This window comes from Haliotis rubra, unplaced genomic scaffold (assembly GCF_003918875.1).
Source record: "Haliotis rubra isolate DU_JTF1 unplaced genomic scaffold, ASM391887v1 Scf59, whole genome shotgun sequence".
Taxonomy (NCBI): domain Eukaryota; kingdom Metazoa; phylum Mollusca; class Gastropoda; order Lepetellida; family Haliotidae; genus Haliotis; species Haliotis rubra.
The window spans coordinates 296,942-317,647 of record NW_025767290.1 but is presented as its reverse complement, the minus strand read 5'-3'; the positions used below and the strand labels follow the sequence as shown (position 1 = coordinate 317,647).

The window sequence follows — 20,706 nt, the reverse complement described above, 5'->3', positions numbered from 1 at the left end:
CTTTTTTGATAGTTGTCGTTCCATTAAAAAAAATTGTTCCTGCCACTCAAAAAACTTTTGAGATATGCATCATTTCGGAGTTTCCTCCAAGTTAAGCTGACAACCGTAGCTCGATAATACAATCCTAAGACAATAATCCCGGGAAGATCCGGACTCGAACCGGTATTAACCGACCCATTCTTGTCCCGAGAAGCAACTGAGCAGCTCGTATGAGGCGACTAACGGGGTTGGGTGGTCAGACTCCCTGACTTGATGCATGTCATCGTATCCCATTGCGTAGATCGATCCTCCGATGTGTCGAGCACTGGTTTGTCTGTTTGTTTGTCTGTTTGTGTTTTGTTTACCGCCGCGGCGCACTAAGCAACATTTCAGCTATATGGCGGCGGTCAGTAAATAATCGAGTCTGGACCAGACAATCCAGTGATCAACATCATAAGCAAATCTACTTAGTTGGGAACCGATGACATGTGTCAACAAAGTCCGCGAGCCTGACCACCCGATCCTGTTAGTCGCCTGTTACGACTGGATCGTCTGGTCCGATTAACGACTGACATATAGCTGGAATACTGCTGAGTGCGGCGTTAAACAAGAAAAGGACACAGCAGATAATCACAGTAACACTATTTCATGTTCAGTAAATAGCCGAAATTTAAGAATCCATTAATTTGATATGACGTTGTCAACGATGTTTTCGTTGGAGTGTAAACTCGGTCGTCTGAGACGCGCAGATACAGAATGGAATCCCTAAGGTGTTCCAGAATCTTGATTCCAATCTGATTTTACATAATTCTTGACTTGACACGCATTTGTGGGTTTCACCAACATAGTGAATCCAACTCTCTTGTACATGTAACATATTGTTCCTGCAACACATAACCACAGACACAAAAGTATCGGTATTCTCTTCCAACAGAGGTTACTCCTGTCATATCTTCCTACGTAACCTCTGTTCTAATACGGCCATATTTCCCGGTTCTCGTAAAATCCCCTAGCGGCAAAAGATCGCAACACGAATTATCTCCCTTCTTTCTATCCAATCAGAACACCTGTTACATCGACTTAGATTCAACTTGACTAACAGAAGCAAATGTTGGGCCACAAATATCCCCCAACTGCCGGGGACTTGTGTTGATGTTACACACAAGACGTTTAATGGCTAGCTTGTCCGTTGTCAACGAGGGCGATGGAGACGCCACTGATCCGCCATAACATGACTGAGTTCTGTCTAGAAGAAACGTTTGCGCATCGCGCAGGGGAAGAAGTTTAGTTTTCTCGAAGCATACGGAAATTACCGAGGCCTTGCGAATGATCACTTTTGAAACAACGTCGCTGATTGCACAACTAAATCTGATTGCCTCCAATCACCAGTCTTGAACGCTCACACCATGAAAGGGCCGTATTAGAACAGAGGTTACGTCTGACACTGGAAAATTAATAGTACCCAGGCAAGAACTATTCCATTTTACGAGCGCTTCAAAATCGCAACATTCACGCCTTCGAGCTCCATGGTGTTGTTGGGTCGTTCCATCCTCGAACGTTACGATCACGAGTCTGACGATCACGTATACCCTGGAGATTATCGAGGATGGGGTCGTTCGTGCGTTGCCAAACGCTTCTATATTCCAGCCAAATGATGTCAGCCTGTAAATATATTGGGACAGGGCTAAACAATCTTGCCATTGATATTATAAACATCTTCCCAGGCCAGTTCAAAACAATTTGTAAAGTTTACAAAACTTTCTTTTATGAAATATACCCCTTGTCAATGAATGAATGAGTGAGTGAGTTTAGTTTTATGGGCACTCAGCAATATTCCAGCTATATGGTGGCGATCTGTAAATAATCGAGTCTGGACCAGACAATCCAGTGATCAACAGCATGAGCATGGATCTGCGCAATTGGGAACCGACGTGTGTCAACCAAGTCAGCGTGCCTGACCACCCGATCCCGTTAAGTCGCCTCTTACCACAAGCATAGGTTACTGAAGATCAATATTCTAACCCGGAATGGATAAAATGGATGGAAGGATGAAATGGATGGAAGGATGAAATGGATGGATGGATGGAAGGAAGGGGAAGGAATGGATGGATGGAATGATGGATGGATGGGTTTGGTGGAATGAATGAATGAATATTGCTTTGTGCAGCATCAGCAATTTTCCAGCTTTTCTCAGTGAGTGTCCTAGATAAGGCAGGAGCTGGGGATACCTGTAAGTCATGTGTAGTTCAATACCTCAATGCCCATTGTGTTGATGAAACATTTGTCAACATGGACTAAAAACAATTGTTGATTTATTGATATGTTTTATTAATATATGTGCCAACAAGATTTAATGAATATTCATAATTCATTTACAACATTATAATTTGAAGACAATGAAATATCAGTATCATGTACAAAATCTAGTGCAAATAATGACTAAATAAAATAATAATGGAATTCTACCCATTCTAAAAACTGGAAACTAATCTATACATCCAGTGAGGGTCATCCTCATTGTCTAGAACCACTTGAGGGCTATACTTTGGAACCAGGTCTGGAAGTATAAATCATAAAGTTACAATAAGGAACTGAAAAAAAACTAAAGAAAAAGAAAAGAAAATACTGTTGTCTCTTTACAAATGGGTAATGTAATTGTGGTTCATGTGAGATCAGAAAATGTGTATTCTGTGCTAGGATTGTTCATAAAATAATAAACCCTCCTATATATGTAAAAGAACATTTGTCAGAATCAAAGTCACATTGATAAATATTCTGATAAAATAGCTGTCAAATAGTTTTGCATCACATATTCGGATAAAACAACGATCAAACAATTTTGTGCCACTCTTTCAATGCCATGTCTTTTGACATTATCCCATTTCTCTGGGAAACCCATCTATCTTGTCTGGTCCAGACTCGATTACTTACAGACCGCTGCCATATAGCTGGAATATTGCGGAGTGCAGCGTAAAACTAAACTCTTTCACTGACCACTCCATCTATCCAGCGAGATGCAAGGATTTCCTAACTGCTCACTTTAAGCACAAAGAGACTGGAACTGGATTTGGAATCAATACAATGAAGAGAAATAAATATCAATTGTTTGTTGCATAATGTCCCACTCACACTATGACAGCATCCTCCACATTATCAAGTCTGGAGAGGACAAAGCAGTATGGACATCTCTTAAAACAGTATGGATATCTCTTGAAATAGTATCGACACAGAGGCAAGAATGTTTTACACATATTAATGAATAAATGAAACAATAACTTTACCATCAGAACCTACTGAATACATAAAGATGAATTGTTGAAAACAAAACCATCAATAAAATGTCTGTCTACAAGAAATAACCAGGAAACAATATAAACATTAACAGGGCTATTTGGGCTTCTTCCTGAAAAAATATATGACAAAGTCACTGATCAAAAGCCACAACCAAATAAAGGACTTGGTCAGTGAGTGAGTGAGTGAGTGAGTGAGTGAGTGAGTTTCAGCCATATCATGTCGAGAACCATATTAATTACCACTGATAAGGATTAGACTTGATCAGCAACCGTATATATGGTAACAGTATGAGAATTGGGTATTTTACCTCTGATGCCAAGTAAATTAATTTGCCAGTTTAATTAATTTGAAAATAGAAATACAGTCAAATCCCGATGAGTCGGATCGCTGGGGACAAAGTAATAAATTCGACTTATCAATGTATTCGAGACATAGGTATGTCTATGAGGGTAAAAAAATAGATGATCCAGTCCTAATTCCTCCGCCTAAGCATTTGTTTATCTAATGATTTCCCTATCACTAATAGGGGCACCTTATCAGTTCCAGTCTGATTAGCACACACAGTGATTTCCGTAAAATCTCTAATCTGCCTTTTGAACTCACCCGTCAATGGCGGAAAGGTGTGAGCCGCGCTGGTTTGTTAATTGGATCAGTTTGCTACACCAACCAACTTCTCATTGACTGACTTCGGCTTATGTATACAAGATTGCTGTTGTTTGAATCTCATGGGACCAAATTTCCTTCTCGAGTCATCGTGTGTATTTTTGAGACGAATTCGTGTAACCGGTATTCAAATGATGACAACTATAACAGGGAATGGTCGGGACTGACAGGTACTTCGAGTTATGCATAATATTCGAGACACCGGCATTCGACTCATCGGGATTTGACTGTAGTTCTCAAATATATGAAGGGGAAGCTTAGTGTTTGTGTGCTACTGTATTTTTATAAAATGAAACACCATATTTTACATATTTGACACTGAAGGATTGTCTGGAGCTGTTGTTAGTAGTTTGCTTACGTGAAACAAATAATTATTTTCTTAGAATACACAGGAGTGATGAAGAGTGAACATGCTCATATTTCAGTGCCATGAAGCAAGATGGACAATGTTAAAGCCCCTTTAGTTGATTGTGAGAATTATATTACAGCATGGTATCCTGTATGTGTGATTCACAGCTTCATGTTTTCATCAATACACCAATGAAAAAAATATATCTAACAAAAAATATGTTAAATGATCAGAGCAAAAACATGTATTTTCATCTTACCATGTTGAATGATCAACACAAAATGTGAACATCAACAAGAATATACCGGTATCACATTATTGAAAAGACAAGGAGTAAATTTGGTAGCGAGTGTAGAGTTAACTCCCTTCTTTGATCTCAAACTATTATGTACATGGAACACATGTTTGTTCGAAGTGGGAGTTCTCTCCCTTTGCTGATTAACCGTAAACTATGATGTTAACAAAACAGCAATATTTTGATCCTTGGATTACACTGATAAAGCTTACTTCCTGGCAAACAACGATAAGTTGAGCACCGACCTGACAGTTGACCCGTATTAGCATGTATGAATGCCGCCCACTGGCGCTTGCCATTGTTATCGAAGGGGACCCTGGTTGTCCGCGATCAAGTGTAGTGCTACACCGACTACATGACAGTCTTATGAGCAAGGCGCGCAGCTACACGCGGAATCAATATCATTGTCATGTACTGCACGTGCACTAGCCTACATCTGCTCTACCTTTCACAAACCAAATGGGTTTGCTCATTCTGTGCACCACCTACTTCTCGTAAACACATTCTCTGCGCTGGTCCAACTTATCCTTGTTTGCCAGTAAGATTGGACGAGATGGACTGTAACATATTGACAAGTGAGACATGCCACTCTATTGGGATCCATCCTGGATGCTACTTCATCTAACACCTGTAGACTCCTCCCTAAGTATACAGTGTATCACATCTCCAGTAGCTGGAAACAACGATATCTAGCTGAGCTCTTGAGGTCGGGTGCCATTGTACTGGTCTAACCTAACTCCTTCACATCTAATATCAGTACTAGGACCTCCATAGTTTCATGGACCGCCTCCGTGGTGTAGTGGTCAGAGCGCGTCCGCCCGGAGAGCGGAAGGTCGCGGGTTCAATCCCCGACCGCGTCATACCAAAAGACGCTAAAATATGGTACTTGTTGGTCCCTGCCTGGCGTTCGGCATTAATGGGTAAAACAACAACTGGTCGGGTCGGAGTCAATATAATGTGTCTGAGTGGGGTATTCATGCTTCACTGCGGCATGGTATCTCAGTGGGCTAGCACTATAAAACCAGCTTAAGTCTGGGCTAGTACAAGCAGCTGCACATACACACGCATGCACGTTGTCATATGAGGAAATATTCTCAAGCACGACGTTAAACCCAATTTCACCTCACTTCACTATAGTTTCATGACTGATTTGAACAGAATTTCCATCCACTATAATAATGATGATAAATATCCTTGACCCAATCACAGCCACTGCTGCGTCTTGAGCCTTAGTTTAATGGCATGACACTAGGTATAATGGACACTGTCTGGTCAGTTTACAACAAAGGTCCTGTACAATGTTAGAGACAGTTGGAGAGTGTGACTTCAATGTAGCAATGAGACTATGGTTGTACTGATGGAACATGAAATGTCATTTCATGTTGATGGAAATTGATGGAAATAGGAATATTTGTTCAGTGTTCAGTAATTAAAACTAATAGCAAACACATACACAGGTTTACTGAGAGAGGGACGTATTATCCATCAAGGCAAAAACAAATACTGTGCTTTCTTGAGTATGGTATGTTCTCAAGTAGAGGATTTAATATTATGGAAAAATATATATAAAGCAGGAAAACAGCATCATTTCAAGGAATTCATGAACACATAATAAAAAAGCTGGGTCAGTAAAAACTAGACATTTGAGATAAAACATCACCAGACATAATTAAAATTATATCTCCTGTAGGTAGCAATATATTCACTACCATGTAAACTAGAGGAACACAGGAGTGATCTCCCCTTTAAAAGTCTGTAGTGAACATGATGAAGAATGAATAAGACTGACTGACTGACTGAGTTTGGTTTTATGCCGCTTTCAGCAACACCACGGCGGGGGACACCAGAAATGGGCTTCACACAATGTATCCATGTGGGGATTCGAACCCGGGTCTTCGGCGTGACAAGCAAACACTTTAACCACTAGGTTACCCCACCGCCCCAAGAATGAATAAGAGCGACAGGCTATCAGAATATGTGTACTCTGCATAAAACAGTTGTTACTGTAATCATTAGTGTTACAGACGGTGCAAGAGTGATAAAACAACATTGTTGTAACAATGGATTGTTGGATGATACAAAATATTAAACCCTTCAAATGTACAACAAAATACTGTCAGCAAAGCAAAGTCACATCACACACCACGGATAAATATAGTATGTATAATCTCCACTAAGGATGCTAAGCTTGAGGACTTGTTGTGATCCAATTAATTGAAATAATCGAAGATTGGTCGCACTGACCAAATGACCAAAAATCGATCACATTTTCTCATAATTGAACACAAACAATTTTGGAACTACTGTTATAGTGTTTGAAACACTTGACGATAGAACATATCTTAGAAGTTTTCAGGGCCTGAAAACGTGTTTCTCAGAAAACTCACTTCACTTACTGAAAAGTGAAGACTGAATACCAGGATCTTTATGTTTATGTCATCACTTTAAAGTGGAAAGGTGCATCATTTTACATTGGATGTCAAATTTGCAAATGCAATTTGCGCAGTTTCTAAATAAAACCAAAAAAAACAAAAACTTATCTGCAATAACAACCTGAACAGGAAAACTTGAAAACTGATGCTAACCAATCTTTTTCGATGACTGCATGTTGATAATGAAACGATTATCAATTATGAGATTTCAAACAAATTCCCAACACTACTGAGGACTGTTACCAAAAACGTTTTTATGAATTAACCATTTTAATATGTGAACATTTCCATGGTGGTCCAGACACACTGCAATTATCTGCAGCTGAATAAGTGCTTGGTCCCAAGTTGCTTGCTCAGCATGGGATGTGATGATTCAAGGAATACCAGGGGGTACATGCACATCATAATCATCTTTGGCATGATCATGATGATATGCTACTTGTATTGTGAAGTCATGTGACAGTATGATGCAAGAATATATGACAGTGACATGCAACATAACAAGGAAATTAATTTCACAATACTATATTTTGTGGATATGTATCTGAAGCAACTGTTTCAGATTAACCTCTGATGACAGAATGTCATTGCGAATGTCCAGTTTCAATGTACAGTGTCACCTCTAGTGTTGGGAATTGGTTAAAATCTCATAATTGATGATTGGTCCATTACAACCAATCAATCATCGAAAATAATTGGTTAGCGTCATTTATCAAATGTTCCTGTTGTCTTTGTGAAAAATAATGAAAAAACAAGTATTAATTTGGGTTTTTTTGCAAATAAAACAAAATCCATTTGCAAATTTTGCATATTTAAAGGATTATTAGTATGTTAGGAACACAGATTTCCTGGATTTTTTAAGATAAATTCAATTATGACTTGGAACGAGCTTGTTGTGCTTATGAAATGTAAATTTAATGACACAGACAAAAGCAACTTTGTGAAAAATGTTGTTGATGCAAACAAGTGTTCCAAGATTGGTTGCGTTCGATTATGAGAAAACATGTTCGATTGCTTGGTCGTTTAGTCACTGCGACCAATCTTCGATTATTTCAATTAATCGGACCACCACTAGTCACCTCACAATAAGACATGCACAGTTTAACCATTACAGCCCTTGTTCAGTGACCAGACACAAAAACTGTCATAAAATAGCAGCTGTCCAGCTGACTTTTATCCAATTATCCATCCTCAAACAAACTGCTATAATCTTCCATTTGACATGATCTCTTGGATCCTATGTCAGCTGTCCAATTTTTGTCAGAGGTCCTATTAATTATTCACACAGACAAACTGCTACAATCTTCCATTTGACATGATCTCTCTGATTCTAAGTTAGCTGTCCACTTTTTGTCAGAGGTCCTCTCATTCAATGACATTCACACAAACTGCTATAATGTTCCATTTGACTTGAAATCTTGGTTCCTAAGCCAGTTGTCCAGTTTCCGTCGGAGATTCTTCTGATCATCCACAGTGCAGTCAAGCACAAGGTTCTGGAAGCGCAGGTCCACTGCCCCACTACTCTCTGCAAGGCATGTATTGTAGTAGATCTGAAGCTGTTTCCAACACTTCTCGGGCTGCTCCTCAAACTCACCCTGTAATCTGTCCAGAATATCATTGATCTTACTCAGGGCTTCCTCCTGTGTTTCATTTCGGACTGTATTTACTTCAATTGTGGCTGACTTGGATCGCTTCCGGAGACGGTCTATGTTGGCTAGGAACTGCTGGCGATCACCTGTTGAATAACACCATAAATATCCTTCAACATGATCAAAGGAATCAAAATGTTCATGACACTATGGTGGGACCAAATAATTTGCAATGAGTTCCAGCTAAATTTGTTCTAATTGCAGTCATGTTATTGATTTGATATTGAGGTCGAAATGAATCAAAACTGAGAGAGGGCAGTAATCAATGGAATTATACAACTTTATGAGATCCCAATATCCTATAAAACTGTTTTTGAATTCATACTGGTATGTAAGTGGTCGGAATGGGAACTGGACAGTCAGCACTCATTTAGATTCATACACGAACTTTTATGGCGCTCTCAAATATCTCAAAATATCGAAAATTCCATACCCACTTGTTCCTAAACAACTGGATGATTACTACACACAAATACGTGTTACTGTTAGCCCTACCAGTGATCTGTTTCCTTTGGGTAATTGTATCCTACGATATTATCATCACCTTGGCTTATCAGTATTATATCGACTTGTTACCGAATCACGTCTGATTCTGTATCCATCATACTGTAACCGAGCTCATATTTGTGTTGACACAAAATCACAGAGAAAATTAATAGTGGTGTTCCAATGATTGATTATAATCGATAATTGATTGGTTACCCTTTTCCGATGCGATAATCGATTGCAAAATTTCATAATCGATTGTCGCTAATATGAACACCCAACTCACACCACAAGACAACTGGCAGTCACCAATAATTATAACTTCTATCCGCATTATTCACAGAAATCACAATCACATTGCACCTACTCAAAATGAAGTGTAGTAGACAGAAAATGGATACGCATATATATTTTGTTTTGCTAAATGTCATATTTATTGTAGCTGGCGATCACAACAAACTGGCATGTGTATTTCACCTCATTTCATGCACATACAACTTTCGCTTACCATGTTCATGAGGGTGCGCTTTTCGCTCCAACCGCGATAGCACCAATTTCAGTTTCAGATTATTCTCAACAATCACGAACAGATTATCGGCATCCATGGAGGCCCTAGTTTATAGTAACATCGGTGAAAACCTGTGTGAAATGGCATGCTTATTTTACCTCATTCCATGTGTATTCAACTTCTGCTTGCCATGTTTGTGAGGGTCCGTATAACCTTAGATTATACATATTTTACATATTATATAGAGCAAAACCTGTAAGTAAAATTACACAACATAATATATATTTCTCTTGGTAAAATAATAGTTTTAGATATTATATTTTACCGATCACTGCAGCAGAATTATTCCCGGTCGTTGAGTCATCATTGAGTATGTTTTAACTAGATCACTGGGAGATGTGTGCACGGCTGATTGCTTTTCTGGCTTTACATACGATCCAAATACACATAATCTTATTCTCTGCATATAATAAAATGCCTAGCAAAACAAATTAGAACTGAAAAGGTAAATATTCTTGTCTAGTGATGTTTAATTGCAATTTGAAATTTGACGTCTTTACTGACAAAGTCATCTTCTCTTGTCCATCTGTTCATGTAAAGCGATACAATGTCATTTTCTTATCCCCTGAAAAAAGTTTGACGAAAGCAGAACCCACAGATAAGCCGACCCTCTTCTACAGACTGCTATTTTTGGTCCTCAAAATTCGGCTTATCTATGGTGATATACATTAGTGTAAAAAGTGGGTCAAAACTTTGGAAAAAAATGAGAGGATTTGTTGTGTTTGTGTAAAATCAGCAAAAGAGTGAATTGAACAGTCATCTTTTATATATCTTGGTAGTCTGTCAATATTTATTTTTGTACACATTTTTTTGTTGATCAGTGTAGACCTGGGTTGTTTGTAAGTTTGTACAACTTTGCCTCAAGTGACAATTAAAATTTATGGAAAATATTATATTCAGGAGTTTTTAAGTTCTTGTAGTTGCTGCCCCAAGTCACGCTTTTCACAGAAACCAACCACAAAAGTTGACATATTTCATTTAATGCTCACTATTATGACATAAAATTATTTTTAAAAAAGACAAATATACAGTATTGCAGTATTGTAAAAGAGTGTGAAAATGTTTACCTGGGAATTGCACAAGTTGTACAAAATATTTAATTCTTAATTAGTGAAACCGATTGTACAATCAATCATTGATCGGATGGGACAATCCGATTGCAACCGATAATCGATTATGAAATTTCAACCGATTCCCACCACTAATAATTAATCGAACGTACATTTTTGACAATAGCACTACTTTCATTTTTAATTTCACCCTTACCCTCGGACAATGAACATTTTAGACTCTCTTCCTTCAGTTGTTGAAGGATTGTCAACAAACTCGCTCTCTCCTGCATCAGATACACAGCCTGTGTCCGGAAACTCTCCACTCGCTTCTCTGCCTCATCAAGAAATGTCAACAACCTTGCCGACTCGCCCTCCTCGTCTCTTTCCGAACTCGCCGCCATCCTTACCCCTTCTACATAAATCCTAGTATCATTTACCTCCCTTTGGAAAATTAAAGACTTACCTCCCCTTCCAATGGCTCGTTCAAGCTCCCCACAGGGATGGCACAATCGCGGAGCTCTCATTTCCTACAACAACTGTCTTCTTCTGCATCAACCTCAACCAGTGAGCGAAATAGCCACTGGCCCGCTAGCCCGTGGCTAGTAAAAACCCAGTCGGACCAGTAAATCCCCACAGCCACTGGCCAGACTAGCTAGCGATTTTTATTATGGCCTTATAAACATGTCCATCATATTAGCAGCTTAATATAACATTCTGACATTCAGATTATTTCTACATTCACATTTCGGACAAGTGAATTATTCTCTGGCCTAGTAACTTTCAGGCATAGCTAGTCCGACAGCATGGCTAGCAAAATTTGAAAACTATTTCTCACACTGACTTAATTCAACCGGCGTTAATCATATATTTATACAATTAAATATTAGGTTAATTTCGTTAGGTCTATTCTTCTATAAATGTTAATGGATCACATAAGATGTCCAGCATAAATGTGTATAACTAGCCTCAACATTGTCAAATAAACATGTTTTCTTTGTAGTACCTCAGTATATGTACATGCTACTCCCCCTTATAATCGTTACCATTCACCTGATAAAGGAAGCATACGCTCTGAAACGTCGAGTTATTCACAAATAAGAAGTTGACATCCATAAATCTTGAATTCCTTATAATGATTTGGAAGCCAAATTCATGCGCACCTCCTTCTATAAACTATCGTGAAGGGTTGTGGAATTTGGTCAATTATACCAAGACGCGTTTTCATAGGGTTCATAAAAATGTCACAGCTATCCGAAAACACAATGGATTTCATTTTTGAAGGTACCAAAGCGTAGATAATTGAAAGGGAAACATGTTTGCTTCACATTATTATTATGTCATAATCAATACTTAAGTCACAATTACGACACAAACACAAACATTACCATTTTTTACATTTCCGCTCGTTTTGACGGTGCCTGTGTTTCATAATCTTTTCCTTCGGAACGGCAAATAGTACAATCGTGTGTGATATAGCGTTGTAATGGGACTACTTAGATTGCTAAAGGCATGTCGATATCTTCAAGAAATTTGGAGTTATCGCCTTTGGAAGTTGGTCAATTTTGTCAAAATGCATTTTCATAGGGTTCATAAAAATGTCACAGCTCTGCGAAAACACAATGGATTTCATTTTTCAAGGTACCAAACTGTAGGTAATTGAATGGGGACATTTTTGCTTCACATTATTGTAATGTAAAAGTCAATAAGTACGTCAAAACCACGGCCCAATCACGGCCCAAACACGAACATTAGGCCTTTTCGCATTTCGTTAGTGGTTAGATAGCTGAAGGAAGCGTCAGTAAAAGTTAGCAACAATCCCCACTTCCTGGTTTTCCAGTGCCCATAGAAATAGTTCCCTCTTTAACAGGCCGTAGCTCCGTTGTTCTTAGGTCTACAGTCAAAACAATTAGTGTTCTGGAACTGCCAGGATGCGATCTATCCAGCAGTTTGTTTACCAACCTGACTGTGACAGGAATACGCTTGACTTTTTGACCACAACAAAATCTACATCATTTACCAGTAATCTCTCTTTTAATATATGTCCGTATATATTGCTCAATTCCTTTGCTTTGATTGACTGTGCTTTCATGTTTGTGAACTTTCCGTTTGTGTCAGCAGCATGGAATCAATGCCAGATTAATCTCAAAAACACTGTAATGGACGCTCCAGATGGCGTCCAAAGAAACAGTACAAGTGAAGGTAGCCACGGGGAGTGTATGGGGAAGTCTGAAGACAGTCAGTATTGCCCAGGAGGCAATCCTAGTTAATATTGTCCTTAAAAATGTCTTTTCTTAGTTACAACAAATAATAATATTGTCGTGATTCTGTTAGTGTATTTGGAAATGTATCGTTTATAATTAAACGTTTGCCACGATAACGGGTTATTTCACCCCAAACACATTCACCCCAGCAGTTTAACCCCAAGTCATTTCACCCGGGTTTTTTCACCCGATTTAGAGGTTGTTTCACCCCAGCAAACTAATTATTATTATCATCAACTATAAAATTGTTTCAATATTTTATTCATCTATGTATAGCGTCGAAACAGCATATTCAGATTGTTTGAATAATTGTATCAGTTTCATATTGGCTGTACTGGATCGGATGACGTCCTTCAGTGATAATCGCATCAAACGTAAACGTAAATAAGCGTTCACCGCTAGACCAAGGGGTCTTGGCCAAGCGGACTTCCGGGCAGGTAAATGAGACAAAATACACAAACCAATAAACAGATTGTTTATTCAAGGTTTATTGGCCAAGCGAACTTCCTGCTCAGCCTGTATTATATAGCAATGTTTTTACGTGTAACTACGTTATCGGGCTGACACTTTGGTACGAAATCCGAAATAATGAGAGTCCGAGGTACAGAACTTTTTCATTATGACAACAAAGAAGGATTACGTCGGGACCGTAAGTTCGGTCCTGTTTATACAGCAATCCGAGTTTGACAGAGTCCGAGTTTGACAGAGTGCACTGTAGCTGCCTTTGGACAGGAATGAACTTGTGTACTGTGCCCAGAGGTTATTAAGTATATAAAAGATGGGTCTATAAGAGCAGTAAAGGGGCGGATACAGCTTTTTCGGTAAGGGGGGTGCACACTTTTGAGAAAAGGAAGGGTGCACACTTCATTTTCACCCGAGTTTCAATGGTTATTTAATAAACTTTCAAGGCAAAAAGGGGGCGGGGGTGGGGGGTGGATGATTTGACCTAGTTTGGAATTGGGATGAAACGACCCGGGGGAAACTACTTGGGCAGAAACAACCCGGAACCGTTTGCCACAATATGAGGTGAATGTGCATGCGTGCGTGCGTTCGTGTGTCTCGTTGACTTGTAATAGGTACCAGCTCACCGAGATCTTATGACCCAGTTTCATACCTCTCAACCCTTATAAGTACACTAACCTCAAGCCTACCGGTCTATGTTCTATTCTCATAATGCCGATCACCAGGCTGGTTAACAACAAGTACCATCTTATAAGGTTTGTTGGTGTGATGAACGAGGCTCCAACTCCACTCCGTTGCTATATGGCTGAAATACTGCTGACGCGAAGTAAATCTTTAACTCACTCACTCTCCAATCTACTGCTCTCAGAGCTACTAAGAAACTCTGTCCACTAGATCATTCGGATGTTTAGAGACATATTAAAATTACTGTTTTTGACACCTGATAAACTCACCACAATTCAGGATTCCAAGTTACCCATTTCCAAAGATACCCAGCAGTGGCGGATCCAGAGGGGGGTTCAGGGGGTTCGAAACACCCCCCACCCCCTCTGAAAATGACTAAAGACCACATTGAAGTGAATGTTTTGCAATGGCGGAGCCAAGGTGTACCCCCCTCTTTGAAAATTTCTGGATACGCCTATGCCCAGCAACCTATGCTGGTCCCCTGTGCAGCGTTCGAAATAACCGCCGACCCGGAGGCCCAGCGCCGGTTGCTATTGTATCAGGCCGGCAGTTTCAGATATTTGCAGGCCCTTGTGGCCTTCAGTAAATTATCTGTTAGGTTGTTTTTTTTCCGAGTGGAATCTTTCCCATATTTTCTTCTTTATTAACGTTCGTGAATATATGATCCATCATGTTGCGATAACTTACTGTTTCACTTCCTGGTATTTCAGGGCTTAGCACATAGGAATGTAAACACCAGTCTTTAATAAATAAAAACTTCTGTGTGTGCCATAGGATTCGCTTATTGATTTTGTAGAAACAATGTGAATCTGTGTACAGTGTAGTCTATTTTGTTTTTTATTGGTTTGACCAAAACAAAATGGGCCGGCAGATTTCATTCAGGGCCTGTAGATTTTAAAGTCTGCATGCAGGTGGCAGCAGGCTATGATGGCCAAGTGGTCAATTACAGTATTGCAAACACGCCCCCGTGAGGATTCCAACTTTGCATGGGTACCGTTATTTAATGCTGAACATAACCAGGTAGGTCACGGACCAAGACACTTCCGACATCCGACTGCGTGGTGTGTGTGTTTATATTACGTCATTGTACTCAAAATGGTGTAGATCGGTGCTCACAATATCAGCCACCAGACTGTGCGGTGCAGTAGAGATTGTTTACAGGCTGCAACACTGATTTTCTGTTACAATATATTGTCAGGGCATGGTCTCAAGATATCACTAAGTAATGGTTTCTTTTGTGCCATAGGAGGCGGTGGGTTAGCATAGTGGTAAAAGTGTTCGCTTGTCACACTAAAGACATGGGTTCAATTCCCTACATAATTCCAGTGATTGTGTGAAGCCCATTTCTGGAGTCCCCCACCCTGATATTATTGGAATATTGCTAAAAGTGGCATACTCACTCATTGGTAATCCCCCCACCCCCTGATATAACTGACATTCTGGGGTTGCGACAACAAATCCCAATATTATACAGTGGCTGACTTGTCATTCTATGTTTCCCAGCAAGTTCTGGCACCACTTGGCATCATGGCAACAAGTGGCACCTTACACCATGGGGTCACTGATGCAATTGTATATATATAGTGGGGAGTGGAGTAGCCCAGCAGTTAAAGTGTTCACTCCACATGTGGAATGCCCATAAGGGTTCAATGTTTGAAGCCCATTCTGGTTTCCCCCTGCCAAGATAGTGCTGGTGTATTTAAACTCACTAACTCACTCTGAACAATACAATTACTTAGTTAAGACCATGACAGTGTTTATGTCTCATATTCATTTATTTCCAGTATTTTATACATTCTATACAACAGGCAAACATTCAACACCCTAACAAGTCAGCTCCATATCAGTTAATGATTCCCGCTACGTCTGGAGCCGGTGTTGGAGCATAAGGTCGACCTTGCTTCTTCCTCTCCTTCTGCATGATCACATACCGCTCAAACTGAAACAGATGGGCCACATTATAACATCTTCCACTAACATGTGGTATGTTGAGAGGTTTATATACTGACCATAATTACTAGTGGTGTGAGGTGAGGTGAGATTGGGTTTAACGTCGTGCTTGAGAATATTTCGCTCATATGACGACATGCGTGTGTATGTGTATGTGCGGCTGCTTGTACTAGCCAAGACTGAAGCTGGTTTTATAGTGCTAGCCCACTGAGATACCATGCCGCAGTGAAGCATGAATACCCCACTCAGACACATTATACTGACTCCGAGCCGACCAGTCCTTGTTGTATCCATTAATGCCGAGCGCCAGGCAGGGACCAATAAGTACCATATTTTAACGTCTTTTGGTATGACGCGGTCGGGGATCGAACCCGCGACCTTCTGCTCTCCGGGCGGACGCTCTAACCACTACACCACGGAGGCGGTCTACTAGTGGTGTAATGATATATGGCAATACAGTGCTGTAAATGAGGCCAGGGCCCGATTTAGTGCTTTGTTACTTGCACTGGTGCAACTCATAATTACAAAGTGCAACCTAGTAATTTGTCGAACCTGCACCTGGTGCAGGTAAATTTTTGAGAAATAAATCAACAATAAATCTAACAGTATAAACATAATGATGTCAACTCATTTTTCTTCTAAACTTTGAATAATTCAACAGTGCATTTCTTTTATTACATATTGCAATAAAAGCAGTGCAACTGGAATTTGGCTGGAGCAACTAGGTTTTTATCTTAAGTTGCACCTGGTGCAAGCTGGTTGCCATATCTTAACACGAACCCTGTGAGGCTCCTGATACAATACATACATTTACAGCTGTATTGCAATGTATACAAGGTCAACATACATATATTGGTAAAAAATGTGAAAAATAAAAGAAACTGTTCAAGAAGCAGTTAGTGCAAATTCTCGAGTATTTCCTTGTTGACTATAGATAGCAGAATCTTCACAGTACCCCCAAACTCAATGTTTCTCCTTTACAATATCTCAACTTAGCTGACCGAAACTTTAAAAAAATGATTTCAGGTTGTGATTTACCTGCAGAAAGGGAAATGATATGACTTTTGAGATATATGTACTGAATTGAGATTCGAATCATATCAAAATATATCATCTGGAGAAGTGAAATATCACAGCCATGTCTTATCAATACAGCCCTAGGTATTACATAAAAATCATCAACACAAAACAAAACTCAAACTCAGTTGTCTCCCTTCTTTCAGAGTAGCGTAAACAATTTGAGAGGCTGACAGTGGTTTAAGTAACCTCAGAATGGTCTGGATAAATGGAAAAGATGTGTTTAAAACTGCCTTGACCAGTTCCCCACCCATATCATTTCCTGGTGTATGAGAAACTTCAGCAAAAATCCTGACAAGCTGCATATTAAAGTAAAATATATGCAAGAAACTTCACCATTACCTCATTAATTTTGAGTTGTTTGTGTACATTTAGAAATATTTATCAAATAATTGAAAGAAAACAATACTCTAACAACAATGTGCATAAATACTGTAAACCAAAAGTTACTGTGTTCTGTAATTTGATTGGATAAAAACATGATCGAATGGTATTTGATTCACGGAATTCAAGACCATTCACTGCGCATTAATACGTACAAAAAACGCACACACCATTGTATTGTAACATCGTCAGTAATGGTGATGTCATTAATATCATATTGTGACGTAAAGTCTGAATGACGTCACAAACGAGCAGTTCCAGATGCTACCATGGGAGACAGCCGACACGGCCGGCTGATGACATTTCACGTACTCGATGTCAATGAGTGCAGACACAAAAACGTGTGTTGACCATTTGGTTTACTTTTGTGTTTATAATGTCGATAAACATCATGTGTTAGCCAATTTCCAAGTGTTATCAGGGGTGGAAATAACCCATTGTCCGAGTCCAGTGTTTTTTTCTGTCGAGCAAGCAAATTTGTATATCATGCTGTACCGGTGTCCAGTTGACTTTTCAATGTTAATTATGTTGTATATTTAACAAGAAAACGGACGGTATAGTGGAAAAATTATCAGGGCAAGTGATTTTACATGTGACACTGTACCGGAGTACACTAGCAATTTTAAAGTTATTTCCACCCCTGGTTATTGCGTATTTGAAGCACAGGAATACATTTGGAACCGTCAGTGAATGTTTATCTCCTAAATGTATCATTCACAACATGCTTACTAGCATTTTATCTCCCCATGAAATAAAGCCATCAGGCACCTTATCCCTACTAGTGGTGTTCCGATTAATTGAAATATTCGAAGATTGGTCGCAGTGACCAAACGACCAAGCAATCGATCACATTTTCTCATAATCGAACACAAACGATTTTGGAACTGCTGTTTTAGTCTTTGAAACACTTGGCGATGGAACATAATAAGTTGTGCGGCTTTGAAAACTTGTTTAATTCTTCGAAAACTCACTTCACTAACTGAAAAGTCATGACTGAATATTTCTTGAAGACGCCAGAAGGTTTATGTTCATGATATATCAACATCACTTTAAAGTAGCAAGGTGCATCATGTTATACATATCTGCAATAACAACCTGGGATAGGAAAATCTGAAAATTGATGCTTACCAATTTTTATCGATGATTGTTCGTTGGTAATGAAGCAATCATCAATTATGAGATTTCAACCACTTCCCAACACTAATCCCTACTGCAGTGAAGCTGCTATGTGTCACAGTCTCACTTACCATGCTTACTGTAAGTAAGTAAGAATACAAATGTTGTAAACTTACGGAATGTGTGATAGTAAAACAGTTATGGTACTACATTTACAGACACAAATTGCAAAGTCACCTGTAACTGCATAATAAGTAGAAATATTCCACACAAAGGTCTGCTACCTGATTTGTACACATCCAGTTTGATTGGATTAAAGGGAGGAATAATGAATTCCCAAAGAAAACTAACAAGTGTGAATGAAAACATGTGAGCAAACAAGTTTTCTGCTTGTTGAGATGAGTAAAGTTCAGGACTGACTGAGTTTGGTTTTACGCCGCTTTTAGCAATATTCCAGCAACATCACGGCGGGGGGACACCAGAAATGGGCTTCACACATTGTACCCATGTGAGGATTCGAACCCGGGTCTTCGGCATGACGAGCCAACGCTTTAACCATTTAATTGATAATAAGCGGACCTTAGCTCTGTGGGGCTAGGGACATCCCGAGTTCTCTACTGTGCATTGACTAACCTCCTTCTTCTTCATTGCGCATTCAGCAAAGTCATCTAGCTCCTTCTTACAGACTGTCACGGACTTCGTCTGACCGACTCTGCTTGCACATCGGAAGAAATCCATCTCAAAATCTGAACATGGTCCTTTCTGGTGACTGAAGAATCCCAGCTGGGCCTTGGTGAGAGGTGTATAAAAAACTGGCACAGCCATGCTGTACTCTGAAAGCATAGTAATGATTATTTTAAGAGGGGGTCACCCATTTTGATCTGGGTGTAAGACTTCCGCCCGTATCCCCCCTAAATTTTAATGATGAAGAAAACCTTCTTTGAGGGGCATTTTTAGAAGAAGAATATGTCTTTCAGTATGTGCAGATACAATTAACGAAACATGTTAAAACTCATCCTTATCAGATGAGAAATATATATTCAGGTGATATGATTTGACTAGAATGAAATTTAAGGGGGGATAGGGATGTGTGACGACCGAAGTTCAGAACAAATTGAACATAGCGTATGCCAGGTGATTGAATGTCGAAAGCTGAATGTGACGAGGTTTTCGTTGCAACTTCAACGTAGTCGAGAGCCAGGGAGATCGGAACATTCGACGAAGAAATGCTGAGATGTTTGCTGTGTAAAAATATAGGAAGATTTACCCGAGTTTCAGTAGAAAGGCCCTGTGAAATATGTGTTTAGTTTGATCTGAAACGACCTTGATGTTCCAAGGGAGGTAACTAGTTGGTTACATTGGTAAAATCCGGGAAAACAATCGGCTTCATGTCACACCGGCTCAAACCAAGCGGGGACACTACTTTGATACAACATCTCACTTCTCTTGCTACCACTACCACTACTTATAGAAACACCAAAACGGAAATCGTATACCAGATCTGCATCAGTTCTACTTAGCTCTCTTCCAACAATAATGTTACCCACCGAGAATAAAATGAAATACTGTTAAAGCAGCGTAAAATCATAACCCACCCGGAACGAAATGTGTCGAAAAATGGCAAGTACTCTCTGTACACTGCGGGGAGATAAAGCGCAAATGATACCAGAATATTGGCTCAGTTGTGGAAAATAGCACCTTCTCATGTGAAAGATTTTATCCAAAAGTAAGCTTAATTTCGGAAGCTAATTATATCAGGGCTAATCTACAACGTTATATAGTCTCCCTGATTATAAATAACGCTACACAATGGACGCCCTTTGCTAAAACCCACAAGCTGAGAATATTCAGCACATCAGTTTTGACTATGAACAAGAAACATGCTGTACAAAATTCACCTTGGAGAGATCTGCAGGTCATTTTGTGATTGGTCAGTTACTGTGTTGCTACCACAGTCCCCCACGACATCCGATTCCGAGTCTTCATCGTCACTGCTGTCCTCAAC

General features: G+C 39.5%; 2 protein-coding genes across 2 annotated transcripts; both read right to left on the bottom strand.

Moving 5' to 3' along the window:
* Nucleotides 1-8,039: 8,039 nt before the first annotated feature.
* LOC124254997 (BAG family molecular chaperone regulator 2-like) lies at nucleotides 8,040-11,178 on the bottom strand. The gene is made up of 2 exons (XM_046688837.1): nucleotides 10,982-11,178; nucleotides 8,040-8,747 (listed from the first exon to the last, which is right to left on the bottom strand). The coding sequence occupies exons 1-2, from the start codon at nucleotides 11,166-11,168 to the stop codon at nucleotides 8,404-8,406; spliced, it is 531 nt and encodes a 176-aa protein (XP_046544793.1). The 5' UTR covers nucleotides 11,169-11,178; the 3' UTR covers nucleotides 8,040-8,403.
* Nucleotides 11,179-15,930: 4,752 nt separating this feature from the next.
* On the bottom strand, nucleotides 15,931-20,081 carry LOC124255045 (NADH dehydrogenase [ubiquinone] iron-sulfur protein 5-like). Its single transcript, XM_046688882.1, has 3 exons — nucleotides 19,969-20,081; nucleotides 19,335-19,534; nucleotides 15,931-16,113 (listed from the first exon to the last, which is right to left on the bottom strand). Exons 2-3 carry the CDS (start codon nucleotides 19,524-19,526, stop codon nucleotides 16,018-16,020), a joined length of 288 nt encoding a protein of 95 aa, XP_046544838.1. The 5' UTR covers nucleotides 19,527-19,534; nucleotides 19,969-20,081; the 3' UTR covers nucleotides 15,931-16,017.
* Between the last annotated feature and the right edge of the window lie 625 nt (nucleotides 20,082-20,706).